Below are 16,018 nucleotides of genomic sequence, written 5' to 3' on the forward strand. Positions count from 1 at the left end.
GACACTTCTTGGGCCTTTCCCAGGGGTTGATGGGCACAGGCCTGGCTGGCTTGTCTCGGCTGCAATGCGTGGAGCCTAGCTGACCCTTCTGAGGAGGTGTAGTCAGCAAGCGGCCACACGGGACTTGGAGGAACCTCAGATTTGAGAGGAGTAAGGCTGTGAACTTTCAGTTTCCTCTAAACTGTCCTTTAAGTTACTAGTGTAAGTTGAGCTCAGAATGTTGCTTTGCATCTTGTCAGTGTGTGAAAGCGCTTCAGGTGGAGTTTTCTCTTTGCCACTGGAAACCCCATTGTTGTTGCTGTTCAGTTGCACAGTCGTGCCGACTCTTTGCCACCTGGACTGCAGCTCGCCAGGCTTCTCTGTCCTTCACTGTCTCCTGGAGTTTGCTCAGACTCCTGTCCATTGAGTCGGTGATGCCATCCAGCCATCTCACCCTCTGCTGTCCCTTCCCTTGCCCTCAGTCCTTCCCACTCCGTGGTACCCTTGAGTTCACAGGCAAGTGTTAGGTTTGCTCCTTGGTCCTCTGCCCGTGTCTGATAGTTACTGTGGCCTTAGGACCATGGAGGGGGCATGGCTGTGGTAAAGTGAAGTCGTAGTTCGAAGGCTGTGCACCAGGGGAGTTGATAGGAAGAGGCTTCAGAGCCAGACTGCCTGGGTTGAAATCGCACCCTGCCCCTGACCAGCTGTCACTTAACCAGGGAAGGTACTCAGAGCCTCAGCTGCTGTGTCTGGGAAAAGGGGGGGTGGTGGGGAGAGGATGCTGACGGTACCTATACTCGTTTCTTGTTGCTCCTCAATAAATTACCACCAAAGTTGGTGACTTAAAACAATACAGATGTATCCTCCTATGGTTAGGAGGTCAGAAATCTGGAATGAATCTTCCAGGCTAAGATCAAAGTGTAGGCAGGGCTGGCCTCCTTGGAGGCCGGGAGAGAGCTGCGCCTCCCGTCCCAGGTTCTGTAAGCTGCCGGCTTCCTTGGCCTGTGGCTGCATCACTGCAGTTTGTTCCCATCAGCGCGTCGCCTTCCCCTGCTTCCATCTTCACATCCTCCTCTGCCTCGATCTGCTGAGGACACTTGGGGTTATTTTGGACCCACCCAGATGATGAAGGATAATCTCCCCATCTCAGGGCCCATGACGTTAATCCTGCCTGCAGAGTCCCTTCTACCACCTAAGCTAACAGTCACAGGTCCCCGGGGTTGACGTGGGTGTGTCTGCGGGCCGTCCCTCTGCCTGGCACAGGACTGACTCACTTTGTGGGGTTGAGGGGGTTGAATGAAACACGTCCCGTCTTAGCTCAGATGCTCCCTCCTAGGTGGTGTCTTCTAAGCGGTTTTCCCTGACCACCCAGTCTGAAGGACCATCCTCTGCCCGAGGGCTGTTGGGTATTTTCTGCACAGCGCTTTTCTCCGTCGTAAACTCTTGCCCACTTGCTTGTTGCCTCTTTATTGCCTGCCTCTCGACCCCTCCTGGAATGTGAATTCACGAAGCTTAGGAGCAGACTTCGTTTGCTTTTCAGTCCCTTTCTCCCCAGGGCTAGAACAGTTCCTAGCTTTATTGGATGGTTAAAACGAATCTGTTAAATGGGTGAAAGTGAAAGTCACTCAGGTATGCCCCACTCCTTGGGACCCCATGGACTGGACAGTCCGTGGAATTCTCCAGGCCAGAATACTGGGGTGGGCAGCCATTCCCTTCTCCAGGGGATCTACCCAACCCAGGGATGGAACTCACGTCTCCCACATTGTAGGAGGATTCTTTACTGTCTGAGCCACGAGGGAAGCCCGTTAAATGGATGAATGAATTTCAAAATTTCAAAGTACGCCACTTTGTAGACTTTGTTATCTCTATGACAACATAGACATTTCCCCATATCATTAAGTATTCTCCCGCGATCTCGTTTTTACGCACTGAGGTATGGCCTTTGTGCAGCCATGTCTTGGTTTATTTAACCAGTTTTCCTCAGCTGGGCGCTGGCGCCGGTGCTTTCCTGTGAAACCCAGTGGCCTGTAGCGTGGCTGGGCTTTGTCAACCGTGCGTTAGGGTGTTGCAGGGAGCAAATCACCCAGTCTCACCTCCTGACCTCAAAGGGTGGAGACAGCCATGTTGTAGGTTAACCAATAAGGAAACAAATCCAGTGTGCTGGTAGCCTGGGAATGCGCTCTGGCTGCCTCAGAAGCTTCAGGAGGCAGAATTCTTGACAGGGGAATTAAGATAGAGTCAAACCTAATGCCACACTGAGATAGAGGAGAGGCTCTGTTGACTTCTTAAGTTTCAAATTTTAGTAAATTCTATCTGTCCTCACATGGTATATAGTTAAAACTTTATAAATGGTACTCAGATGTAAAATACGTGATAGAAACTCTTGTTAAAGTAACTCGAAGGTTACCACCTGCCGAGGGGATAAGCAGTGTGTTTTTGGCAAGCATGTCTTAATATGTATTTAGCCCATGCTTAACACGTGTCTCTCATATTTAAATTCAGTGAGCCTGCAGGCTCACTGTGGACTAGATGTTGGTAGGAGAGGCTGAGAACCCACACCTGTCTTTGAGAACAGAATGAGCTCTCTTCCTGTCTCAGGACTTATTTCCGGAAGGACACAGTAACTCCTCAGGCTGGGTCGGCTGCCTCTCCTGGGGTCTGTTTCCTCTCCGTCACAGGACCGAGCACCCCCAGAGTGTGGTGATCGTCTGTTTGCTGGTCTGTGAGGGACGTGAGGACAGGAGCCTTGTTCATCTTTAGTCCTAGGGCCAAGCACGGCGAGTGCTTCTGGGAGAGATGGGAAGACAGGCGGGAGAATGACGGAGTCCACGCGCGCCGCGTGTCTCCTCTTTGCTGAGGGCTTCGCTCATCTCCAGTGGTGGAGAGACAACAGCCAGTCCCCACCCTCAGAGGTTTCTTCTTGAGGGAAATAAGTACTAATCAGAGAGTCATGTAATTACAAGGTGTGATTAAGTGCTGTGAGAAAACAGAACCTGATGCGGGGAGGGAGACGAACAGGGCCTTGCTGTAGTTTACATGGGAGGGAAGAGAGTGTTTCTGCAGGGAAGGTATTTAAGATGAGTTCTGAAGATGAGGTCGGCCTTCGTTTAGTCCCCTTGTGAAGAAAAACTCAAACCTAGAGAAAGGTTCAAGGAATAATTTAATGATGAACAGCCGTATATTATGCTCCGCTAGATTGAACAGTTGTTGACATTTTACCATATTCATTTTATCCTGCCTTTTCTAGTTTCAAAAAATGGAATCACTTGAAAGTAACTTGCAGGTATCATGACATCGTACCCATAAATACATCACCATTCAGCGCTCTACACAACCATGAAGGTGTCATCGGGCTTTAGAAAATCATCAGTAATTTCCGCAGCGGCGCCTGGCCGTGGCTGTGTTCAGACGCTGTTCGGGGCAAGGCCGCGTCTTCTTTCTCTAGTTGCACCAAGCTGCTCTTCATGGACCAGCATCCAGTCAGGTCCCTGTACTCACCTTAGCTGTGTGTCACTTAATTCTCTTCATGGAAAACAGTTACTCTGCCATTCTTTGATGACATTTACCTTTCTTAAAAAAAATGATCATGGGTTTAAGATTCATTTAACACATTGAGGAGATGTGTGAAATGAAGCAGCAAGATGGAAAAATTTATTCCAAAGACATTTGAGGAAGTAGATAGTTATAGACATAAAACCGAACAAAGAATTAGAATAAGATTGCTAGGTTAGATTTAAATAAACGAATACGGTAAGAAAACATCACCTCTGGAGTTAAGTTTTCAGTTGGACATAAATGTGCAAGTTAATATGTCACTTCACAGTTTCTGGGTTCTAATCGAGTGGTAGGTAGCACAGGCTTATCTCCTAGAGGATTAAAAACTTCAGGCAGGCTTGTTGAAAACAACCAGGTATAAACTGAGGAGACACCTCTCCCCTATGCATTTGTCTTACTTCCAAATTTTGAGTTAAGTTTTATAAACAAGGCTTTCCTTAATCCTTCCAGCCAGAATCAGCCTCTCCCCTTTTATCCTATTACTTTTAACAAATGGCTTTATTGTGGCAGGATTATTATACCATCAGATTCACTCAGTGTACATGTTCGTGATTTCTTAATAAACTTAAACAGTTACGCAACGGTCACTGCAATCCCGATGTAGAATATTTTCATCACTCGAGAAAGTTCCCTCATGCCTATTTGCAGTGGATCTCTGCTTCCACCTCCAGCTCCAGGCGAACATTGATTTGCTTTATGTGGAGAGATTTGCTTATCAAAGACATTTTGTATAAATGGAATCGTGCACATTATCATTGGTCTGCCTTTCTCTCCGCAGTGCCCTGAGGCGCGCCTATGTGCTGTCCATGTGCAGCGTGTATCAGTGCCCCTGTTCGTTGCTGTAGATGCTGTTTATCCGTTCCTCACTTGGTGGATTTCTTTTGGTGTTGGGCTATAATGAATAATGCTGCTGTGCATATTTGCTAGCAAGACTTTTTGTGGATGTATTTTTTTTTTCTTTTGGATAGATTCCTACAAGTGTGGTGGTGGTGGTGGGGGTTTAGCCGCTCAGTTGTGTCGGTGTGTATTGAACTGTATATATAAGACACTGCCAGATTCTTTCTAAAATGGCTGCAACTGCCAGCGACTTATGAAAATTTCTTGTTGCTGTCTGACTCCTTAACTGCAGCTTGATGGACACTGTAGGTTTCTGAGTGAAGTTTCTAGTGGTAACTTGGTAATGCTATTATTCAGAAAGTCAGCTGGGGAAAGCCTCCTTCCGTGGTCTGAGGAGTCGTGAGTTTCCATCACAAAAGAAGGGTCTGTGCTGTCTCAGAGCCAGAGCTCAGCCCTTGAACATTGGACCCATGGGCTGACCAGCAATCATTTTGACCTTACCGCAGATTTTAAGACTTAAAGCACTGAGGTATGATCTGCAAACAGTGGAATGCTCTCCTCTGAAGCGTACTATTCAATTAGTTTTGAGGAATGCTTATCAAGATAGTAATTCTGTCACCCCCGGTGATACACTCTGTCCCTTCCCAGGCAGTCCCTCAAGCTATCACTCGTCACATTTCTCCTACTCCATTTCTGTGTGCAGCTGACATTTTAATTGAACTGATCTGATTGTGGAAAACGTTTGAACTGTAGTTCAGTAAAAGACCCTGATGCTGGGAAAGGCTGAAGGCGGGAGAAGGGGACGACAGAGGGTGAGATGGCTGGATGGCATCACCGACTCGATGGACAGGAGTTTGAGTAGACTCCGGGAGTTGGTGATGGACAGGGAGGCCTGCCGTGCTGCGGTCCATGGGGTCACAAAGAGTCGGACACGACTGAGCCACTGAACGGAACAGTACAAAGAAAAGAAAATAGCCGTCACCCCACCCCCCGGGGCTTCCCTGGTGGCTCAGAGGTTAAAGCGTCTGCCCGCAATGCGGGAGACCTGGGTTCGATCCCTGGGTCAGGAAGATCCCCTGGAGAAGGAAATGGCAACCCACTCCAGTATTCTCGCCTGGAGAAACCCATGGACGGAGGAGCCTGGAGAGCTACAGTCCATGGGGTCGCAAAGAGTCGGACACGACTGAGCGACTTCACTTCACTTCCACCCCCCGGAGGTTACCAGTGTTACTATTTTTATGCAGTTCCTTCTGGTAGCATACGCGTCTCGTTTTCAGAAGTCTCACAAAGCAGAGGTCTGCGTGTGCTGCCGGGCGCTGCGCCGCTGGCCTTCGTAGGGAGCGTTTTGCAGCGTGGTGTCTGCTCAGCGCGCAGTCACTCGCTCAGTGCGGGCAGCACTCAGGCCCGGTTGTATTAGGGCGGGCGTCCCGCATCTAGACCCCCCTGGCCCGCGTGGGCACGCCCGGAGGGGTCCTGAGGGCTCCGCGCGACCCTCCTGCCTGGCCGGCGGTGCAGGGACCCCAGCGGGCTCCGGGGGCCCGGCGTCCTCCCCCGGCCCCAGCCCCGCCCCGGCACCCGGGTCCCGGGTGAGCCAGGCCTGACGCGCCGAACCCGAGCCGCGGATTGGCTGCGCGGCGTCTGCGCGCGATTGAGCGGCCTGCCGCCCCCGCCCGCCCGTCCGCCAGAGCCGCCGGAGCCGCCGCCCCGAGGTCCCGCCGCGGAGCCCCGCTCGCCTGCTCGGGCATGGAGCCACCGGCCGCGCGCCTCTGAGCCCCGCGGCGTTCATGGTGAGTGGGGCCGGGCCCGCGCACGCCCCTCCGGGGGTCCCGCCTGCCTGTCCCTGGCCGGAGGCCCTCGCGTGGGTGCACCCGTGTCCAGGTGTGGGCGCTGCACGCATCTTATCTGCTCCAGCGAGCTGCAGCTTGCATGCGGCCGCGGCGCTGCGCCTTCCTCCTCAATCGCCGTGCTTTGTCTGCGGTGCCCTGGAAAGGGTTGAATTCTGACGGTACGGTGGGAGACCACAAGAGAGAGCACCGGCGCGCCATGATTCTCATCACCCACAAGGGGATTGCAAGCCGGTGTTCAGATTGAGGACAGGCCAGACACCCCTCTTAGAGGCCTGAGTGGGGGAAGCCTTTGTACGGGGATCGGGGCGTACCCCCCTCTTTTACTCCCCCTGTTTGCTCCACGTGGGAATAAACGTCAGATGGCAGCAGAAAGCAGGCTTGTTAAAACCCACAGTTCAGATCTGTTCCATTTCATTCACCAGTCCACAGATGAACGTCTGTGTTCTACATGTTTTGGAAGGACTGTGACAGGCCTCCTGAGAGTTGTTTCCCAAATGCCAACATTTCCAGTAACCTAGAGGATGCTTTCTGGGGAAAAGACTGGGAAGCAGGTGAAAGAGGTGAAGTAGGAGGAGCCCTTCAGGGGATCCTGGAGGTCTCTCTTACTGTGAGGTCAGCCTCGTTGGTCACAGAGGGCTGTCGTTTCGGAAGTCCCAGTGTCTGTAAGACCTGTTCAGGCTACTCCTACCCGATGAAAATGGCAAAACAAAACCCGTCTCGTGTCCCACGCTCCGAAACTACGCTCACACCTCCCTGAAAGTTGCTCGTGACAAAGGGCAGAGCGTAAAGCCCGCTTCAGTGTTCTGGGTGCTTGGCATTCATCTGGTCTTCACCGCAGCCTTATTAAGCACCCCTCTTAGCGGGGAAATACTGTGAGGAATAGTTTTGTAGTAACTCAATGACAGTAACACTCCCTTGGCATTTTTGGGACCCCTGCTATGGCTGTGTGTTGGGTTGGTTCATTCCCTTTGACTAGATGGGGAAACAGGCTTGGAGACCTGAAGAAACATGCTCAAGGTCGCGCTGCTGGTGGTGATGGTCGGGAAGTGCTGGTTTAGACCCAGCCCTGCTGCCCACTCCCACTGCCTCTCCGGCAGGGGCCTTGCCTGTGCCCAGGCAGTGGCCGTGGTGTCGCTCTTGTTGGCTTGGGGCAGTTTTCTAATAGGTGCCAGGTAGTAACCTGCTGTGTTTTTATTCTAGACATACCTCTAAAACCTTCTATTTGTTTTAAAAAGCTCATCTTGATACCCAGTTGAGTCCAAGGTGTAAGCACAGGTTTTCACTGATGGCCCTCTCTGCTTGTAGCTGGGGTCGATTTCAGGAAGCTGAGGGGCTTCTGTTGCCGCGCTGGGCCATAAACAGCTGCCTTTCACCGCGCTCCAGCAGTGCTGGGAGTAGCAGTGACACCCCTCTGGTCATCCTCCCCGGAATTCCTCCTTCTCACCATTTGGGAATCTTGATCGTTTCCTCTTAGGCAAATGTCTGTTGAGGGAGACTTTTTTTGTCATTTCTTCTTTAACCAGCAGAGTAAACACAATTTCAGAGTCTGATGCGCTGTTCTCATCCTTAGCACTGTCCGGATCGTGCACAGGAGGAAGACCTTGCCGTTGAGTGTGTTTAATGGGCTCATCGCACCCTGGGCTGTTACTCTCTGGCTCTACCCCGAGTCTGGCTCTTCCTTTTTTCTCTCTCTCCTTTGCTCTCAGCTTGTCCCATCGCTTCCAGGTAGCTCGTATTGAGACCGTAAAATCTGGAACAGAACTTTGACTCAGCATCATTCCCGGTTTAAAGTGCTCGTGGCCCGCCCCACCCGCCCCCTGCAGATAGGCCTGCTGAGCATCGTCTCTTGGCTGCTGTCGTGCTGTCAGGATGCCTGGCCCTCATGGCTTCTAGCCCAGCTCCCCCGTCTTCTGTCCGCTGAGATGGCCCCTTTAGGAAATGCTCTGTCTGCCTCTGCAGCCTTTGGTGTCCTGTCCTTGGGGCTCCCGCAGCTGTGGCTTGCCCTCTCACGGCGTGTTTTATTATCTGCCCTGGCCTCGCAGCCTCTGCTGGCATCTTCCTGCCCCAGCTAGAACGAGCCCTTTAGGCCTGGGGTCTGGCCGTCCCCTTCACACATGGCGTCCCTGCCCCTGTGTGGTGTTGAGGCCCTGCTCAGCTGCCTTGGCCCCTGCCTGCTTACTGCTTTCTTTCCTGACCCTTTGCTGGGTTACAGACACGCCCCACACTTAGCCCCTGGTTGTGCACAGTAGGTATTTTGGGAGTGGGGTACAGCAGGTTTTGTTTCTTGTCTCTCTCTGGTGTCAGTCTTACCTTTGCAGCAGCATACAAGGTAAACCACTCCGGGCAGGGACTGTGACCTGTTCTAAATGAGTGGCTTGCAGTCCTGGTTTGGCACAACCCCCCACTCCTACCCCTGGGTTAGACAGTTTGGGTTGAGACTCAGGGCTGTCAAAAGGCACAGCCATAACTAGGCGTGGAACTGAAACGCTCTCCTTACTGTGTGCTCCCTGTTTTTTTTTTTAATTGTTTGATTTTAAAAATGCTGTCATGACCAGTTAAACTGAGTTGGCCCCTAGAACTTTGAAGAACCCTGTTCTAAATTCCCTCGGGTTACACAGGGTGTTGGAATCTGTAGTCTTCCTTGAATGGATATTTTATCCTCATTAGTCAGTAGGACTTCAGATGAGCACAGCAATGAATGGCATTGTTACTTGGTTTAAACCAGGAAACTTTGAAACTTGATCCAGTAAGGGCCCCAGGAGAAGAAACTTCAGAATGGTGACTTGGACTGAGGCAGGGACGAGCCTGCCTTTTGCCTGGCACACGGAAAGGGCTCATACTTTATGGGCAGCCATCGAACGTATATCCGTCATATCATCATCACAGGAGTCTTCATAGTTGCTCTTTTTTGTGGCTGAGAGAGAAGCAAGATGATTTGCCTCAGATCAGAGCCAGGACTTAGAACTGAGTCTTTCTGCTTCCCAGTCCCCAGCTCTGGCCACATCACAGGCTGACCTCGATGCTGATAAACTCACAGCTGAAAGTTGTTTTCTCCTGAGAGTGACTCATTCTCTCTCTCGTTCCTGATGTTGGTTTGTCCGGCTTGGAAGATGAGCTTGCTGTTGGCGTCTCCAGGTAACAGTGTGAGAACCAGGTTTGGAGTAGGACCTGTTACCAATCTCCAAAGCCGTTTGTGTTCTGAAGTGCCGTTTAGAATGTTGACGAGGCCTTCCCTGGGTTTGCAAGCGTGGACAGGACAGGCCTGGTTTTTTTTAATCATGCAGTGCAGTATGTGATTAAATCCTAAGTGTTTGCCCTGCGTCTGCATTTAATTGGCTGTTACAGGTTTGTGTCATAGTTGAAAGCCTCGTTTAGACTGAATGTGAATGACTGAGTTGCTTCTGGCCCAGGCAGGCTGCGGTGGGCCGCGTGGCTGCAGAGCCTGGGTGCTCCTGCCCCGTCTCCTCCAGCCCCTCCCAGCCGCCACCCCTGCAGGTCCTCTCTCTCCGGGTTGCGGGTGGTGTGAGGCGGGGAGGTGAGCCATTTCTGTGTGTGTAAAGCCCTTGGAAAGCACTTGGCTCATTACAGCTGTGCTGCGTTTTATCATCTATGATGGAGCCTTTGAGCTCCCACTGAAGAGACTGATCTTTTAAAGATCACAAATCAAGGCATTTAATTAACGTTACAACTCCTTTTCATATCTGTGCTCTTTGCAGACTTTGCAGGGCACCTTGATTGTTGTTTGGCCAGGCTTCCTGGAGCATCTCTCTGCCCCGGGGGCTGTGCTGGCTTTCACACGCCTCTCCCCACTCCTGAGACAGCCCCCTCTGCCAGGTGCTGTTGCCCTTTTTGCAGATGTGGAAGTGAGGCACCGGCAGGCTAGGCTGTGCTTCGGAGGTCGAGGCTGGTTCTCGGTGGATCCGAATTTGCTGCTGGGCCTGTCTGGCCCCAGAGACCACATTTGACTCGAGTGGGCCCTGGGCCCTTCCCTCCACGGCTGGACACCAGTGTGAGTGTATCTGCAGGGGAGGTCGGGCCTGCGCAGAGGGTCGGAGAGGAGAGTCCTACAGGCTCCGCACCTTGCAGGCTGTGGGCCTGGGGCCAAGTCACTTCACTCTGAACCTCAGGGGCCTTGCTTGTAAAACACGGTGACACCTGCTGTAGAGATTGTTACAGAGATAAAGCACACAGAAGCAAGTGGCAGTGGGCGTCCACATTCTCGGGCATCTAACTTGGGGCTCGGCTTCTCTGGCCTTGGCGTGTAGTTCATCAGACCAGGGTCAGCAGATGAGTAGCACTTTACAGGGTGTTCATTAACAATGCTTGTTAAAATGGAACATGTCTCAGAACCTTTCTGAGCACAACTCTAGGTAGTTTTCCTATAAAGTTCAAGGTTCCGCATCAGGTGCTACGTATGATACTTCCTCATAGCTGTTTATTACCGTGTTAAGTTGCAGCTGAGTGCCTGGCACATGGAGGTGCTCAAGTGTATGAATGGCTGAACACACGAGTCCGTTTTCTCAGCTTTGGGTAAGCGGAGGTCATTTTAGATTTTAGTGAAACCATTTTACATCAGGGCGACTCCTTGGAAAAGTCCCTGATGCTGGGAAAGATTGAGGGCAGGAGGAGAAGGGGGCGACAGAGGATGAGATGGTTGGATGGCATCACCAACACAGTGGACGTGGGTTTGAGCAAGCTCTGGGAGGTGGTGAAGGACAGGGAAGCCTCGTGTGCTGCAGTCCACGGGGTCACAAAGAGTCAGACATGGCATAGCAACTGAACAACAGCAACGAACATTGCTGAGCTGTCTAACCCTGTACGTCCAGATGTACAGAAACTGCCCCTCCCACCTGCTTCTCGGTGCACACCCTTCTCACAGCCTGTGGCTTCTGAGGAAGTAGTTTTTCCTTTAAACTTTTTAGAAACCTCAACAGGCTTTCCTGAGAGAATAGCTAGCCAGATAGTTTTACCAGCAATACCCCGTTAACAGCTAGAGCTAATAAACGGCACTTGGCAGTTCATCACTGTCCACTCCTGACACTGCTCTGGTTGCATCTGGAGCACTCACTTACATCTTAGGCCAGCTGCTCTGTTTCTACCCTACCTTCCCAGCTAGGTGGCCTTCGCTTAAGGTAGAGTCCTGAGAGCTTTGTCTGTAATAGACAACAAGAAAATGCTGGTTTTTATTTTTGCAGAAGGCTAAGGGTACAGAGGAGGAGGCCATGGCAACCCACTGCACTGTTCTTGCCTGGAGAATCCCATGGACAGAGGAGCCCAGCAGGCTACAATCCACAGGGTCGCAGAGCGTCAGTGTGACTGAGTGACTTAGCATGCACCCATGCACGCAAGGATACACACAGAACTTTAGAAACTGGGCTCTTTGGCCCAGGTCACTTGGCTCTCCTGCACTCTGCTGGTTGGGTGTTTGGAATATGGGTCGCCAGGTGTGACTGAGGTTTTGTGGTTGCCCTTCATACGACAGATTAGTGACCTGGAGGTGCCGAGGCTGCTCCAAGATTTCCAGGGCATGGCACAATTATTTATGTACCAACTGGCAATGATGGCTTCATACAAAGGTGTTAAAGAATTTCTTTTTTTGATGTTTCTGCTCTAAGAAAATGAAACAGCTCTAAGCACCTGCAAGCAAGAACTTTAACTCCTTCCTCATATTGGAAAAGATTTGAAAAGTTAACAAAAATCGATAAAATTGGGATAAATGGAAATGCATTAGAGATTTAGGATGGGAGTGGGAGATGAAGCCGGGGGGTCAGAGGAGTGCCAGAATTGGCTGTCACTCTGACTCTGAGCTTCCTGGTGGCCACTGCAACAATCATTTCAATTTACCATGTCCAGAAGACAGAATCCATGCCTCTTACCCAGAAGACACATAGGAGGCCTGAGTCAGTGTTTGTGGTCCCTCTGAGGGGCAGCTGGAATGATGAGATCTTTAGTGACTTCCCTACCAGTGCGGAAAGCCCACAGTCCCCATGAAGTGATGACCTGAACAGCAGAGCTGTAGAAACCCTTTCATTGGCAGTTTTTCCTTCTTAGAGCAAGAAATATTTTCAGTATGTCATCCTCAAAGTCAACTTAAAGGACTTGACAATTTCGTAACAAAACAGCTTTCTTACTTTGAAAAGGGCTTTGTAACCTCAGAATTGGCCGGGCCTGGAGTTATCCCTGGTCTCTTTGTCCTAGGAATATGAAGACAAGGCTGGACGACCTAGCAAGCCTCCTTCTCCGAAGCAGAATGTGAGGAAGAATCTTGACTTTGAGCCTCTCTCCACCACCGCACTCATCCTGGAGGACAGACCAGCGTGAGTCTGAACGAGAGTCTGTAGAGAGTTTGTTCTGGGGGATCAGTCCGCTTGCTGGTCGCCGTTTCATTAGCAAAGGACTGGGTCCTGAGGGAAGGAACAAGTTAGCACAACACTTACTAAGAACACGGGTTCCCTCTTCGTCCCCTGTGCTAATGTGTATTCTGTATGATAGTGTGACTGATTCGGAAAAGTTTCATGTAACATGGAAGTGTTTTTTTTAATTAATTAAATTTTATTCGTGGCTCTCCTGGGTCTTCGTCGCTGCTCAGGCTTTTTTCCCTAGACGTGGAGAGCAGAAGCTCCTCTCTCGTTGCAGGCTGCCGGCTTCTCACTGCGGTGACTTCCCTTGTTGCGGCTCCCGGGCTCTAGGGCACAGACCCAGTAGCTGTGGCACAGAGGGGTGGCTGCTGCGTGGCATGTGGATCTTCCCCGGATCAGGGGTTGAGCCCGAGTCTCCTGCGTTGGCAGCAGATTCTTTACCACTGAGCCACCAAGGAAGCCCTGACCTAGAAGTTTTAACCCGGATTTTCTGTTCAAGTGACTTTTTAATTTAGCATGTCTAAACACTTGCAGAACTGTTAAATAGACTGGCTTGTAACTGTAAGAAACAGCAGAGCGAATACCCTGAAGAGGGTGTTTTGGAGGCACCCCAGACAATGGCAGAACAGTGCCTGGACTAGCCTGCTGGTTCTTTGGGATGTGCTGCAGTAAACGGGCTGGGTGAACCTTAGCAAGGGTCTTCCCCTCCAACCTCTGGTTTGCCTCGAACTGACGAGGAGATTGGTTTTGGTGACTGGCCTGCGGATCGTGTTTGGAGACCCTAGTTAGATAAAGGGATTGCTCCATTGTACCAGGCCAGAGGTTATCTCTAGTTAAGCGTCAGGTTTCCATAGAACCCTGTTTTTGAACAGAAAGATTCCACAGTTTGTTTGTTTGTTTGTTTGTTTTTTCCTTAAGAGAGATTGTAAAATGCTGAGCTAGAATTTCTAAGGTCCCTGCCAACCCTGACATTTAAAACTGATGAAGTCTGAAGAAGCAATATGTGTCTTCCAATGTTAATTTTTGGTCGTTGGACATTGTGGATGTATGGGTAGATGGGACGAGAAACTCTGACACGGCGAACTCAGAGGTAGGTAGGGACTTAGGGACTGTGGGTGACAGCTGCCGCCCTGTGAAGCTCAGCCCTTGTGACACTCCCTGAGACGCGAGCTGTTGCCCTGCAGTAGAGATGGTCATTCAGCTCAGCATGGGAAGCGCGGGGGACACTGCGAGGCACATACCAGCCAGACATGGCCGCCCGCCCGGTTCCCCAGGGCCAGCAGAATCACCAGCACGCTTCAGAAAGAGAGCGTGCCTTTCATTACTTTAACCAGAATTCGAAGTTGCCCTCCACATTTAGATGTTTAGAATTGCTCTATGAATCTATGTGTGTGTGTATGCATATGTATAGATACAGATATAAGACGGATGAACCGCATAGCTAGTGTGAAACTTGCACACTTGAAAAACAGGCCAGGGAGTAGATTCATGCATACATGTAATATACGCCGTTAGAGCGCTTCACCGGTGACTGTTGACAGTGATCAGTGCATGTGGTCAAATCAAAGTTTCTTTGGAGATCTGGGGTGAAAAAAAGACACGAAAAGATTTAAGTGTTTATCTATTGGAATTGTGGGTAATTGCTATTTTCTTCTTTCTGCTAACCTTCAGATTTCAAGTTTTTAAAAACGAGCTTTATTTTACTTTGTTAAAAAAAAAATACATTTTTAGGTTTTAAAAGGGCTGTGTCTTTATCATCTAACAAAGGTAGCTTTCATCTTTGAGCTTCTCATTTTTTTAGTAAATGATGCTCCAAGTTTCTCTTTAATACTTGAAATGGTGGAAAATCTTTTTTTTTTTTTTCCTATCAAGAAATCTCCCAGCAAAGCCAGCTGAAGAAGCTCAGAAACACAGGCAACAGTATGAAGAAATGGTGGTTCAGGCCAAAAAACGAGGTAATGGAACTCGCACGCATTTGGCTATGTAAGGCAGCACGAGAGTTTGTGTCTTCCTAGGTGTTTTCTCTTTACATTTTGAAGCTTTAGAACCGGAACTTTGGTGCATGCCTTTAATATTTTGAAATTTATAATTTTTCATCAAAAATGTACATTCCTGCTAACTGTTCATTCCTGGTAACTTTATTTGAGGTAATACTTTGAATTTACATGAGGAAAGAGCTTGTGTAGGATGGAAGTACTAGGGTGGGCAAAGCTTTAGCTCGCAGGGATGGGGAGGCGGCTCTCTGCCCTCCGTGGGCTCAGTTCTCCTCACTTAGAAGGAGGTGTGTTGGGACTTGTTAAAGTGCCGTGTGACACCTAAACACCCTGTGATTCTTAGATGTTTAAGAAGTATATATAGTAAAATGACATGGTCTGCCCGTGCAACAGAATATCGTCCAGCCTTAAAAAGGAACGAAGTTCTGACACGTGCTACAACGTGAAGCTTGAAGACATTGTTCTAAGTGAAACAAACCAGACACAAAAGGATAAATTCTGTACGGTCCCACCTATGTGAGGCATCTGTTGGGCTGGCCAAAGTTCCAACAGAAAAACCCAAATGAGCTTCTTTGGCCAACCCAATAGAATAGCCAGATTCACAGACACAGAAATTAGACTGGAGGTTGCCAGGGGCTGGGGATCGGTAAAGGGGTAGCATGGGAAGTGGGTGTTTTCTGGGGACAGAGTTCCAGTTGGAAGGTGGCCGTGATGGTTGCGTAACGTGAATGTACTTCATGCCACTGAACTGCACGCTCAACGGGGGTAAAGTGGTACATTTTATGTTTTGCGTATTTTACCCCCCAAAAGGTATATGTAAATGGAAATGCGTGGTATTTCTCAGTTGCTGTTACATACTCAGAGTTATTCTTAAGCTGAGAAGGGCGAGGTTGCAGGTTCCGTTGGAAGGGGGATTGGGTGAAGGAGCACAGAGCTTCTGGCGCCTGTTGCTGTCCGGTCTCCTGGTTGGGGTGGGAACTTCATGGGTTTGTCTGTCACGTGATAGGTTTGCCATGTTCTTGTCTGAGTTCTTTTCTGTATACATGTTATACGACATGTGTGTTACAAAAAGCTGACTGAATGGTAAATAACACTGAAGGTTTCTAGACTTCCTAAGCTGTGAGATGAACCAGGTCAGGTCTTAAACACTATGCTTCAGTGCTGTCTTCCTGGTGTGTTGCAGCCTGACTCTTTGAGAAGAGTCACCCAGCCGGGAATCAGTGGATATCAGCTAACAGATGTTTTCTTCTTGTTAATTGTGATGTCTAGAGCTGAAAGAAGCCCAGAGGAGGAAAAAGCAGCTGGAAGAAAGATGCAGACTGGAAGAAAGTATTGGAAATGCGGTCCTCACTTGGAACAATGAGATTTTGCCCAACTGGGAAACAATGTAAGCTCTGACATCACAGACACCCTAGACGGCATGTCGTTTCTTGGCAGAATTTATCGG

At 49.9% G+C, this 16,018-nt stretch overlaps 1 protein-coding gene across 1 annotated transcript in view; it reads left to right on the forward strand.

Moving 5' to 3' along the window:
• The window catches only part of TBC1D14 (TBC1 domain family member 14), a 115,257-nt gene that overhangs the window by 66,398 nt on the left and 32,841 nt on the right, over positions 1–16,018 (forward strand). The window contains exons 4-6 of the mRNA XM_052641665.1: positions 12,417–12,535; positions 14,450–14,532; positions 15,841–15,958. Of these exons, the coding sequence (XP_052497625.1) occupies positions 12,417–12,535; positions 14,450–14,532; positions 15,841–15,958 (320 nt within the window). The remainder of the gene's footprint in view (positions 1–12,416; positions 12,536–14,449; positions 14,533–15,840; positions 15,959–16,018) is intronic.

Source organism: Budorcas taxicolor, chromosome 6, assembly GCF_023091745.1.
Source record: "Budorcas taxicolor isolate Tak-1 chromosome 6, Takin1.1, whole genome shotgun sequence".
In the NCBI taxonomy this organism is placed as follows: Eukaryota; Metazoa; Chordata; class Mammalia; order Artiodactyla; family Bovidae; genus Budorcas; species Budorcas taxicolor.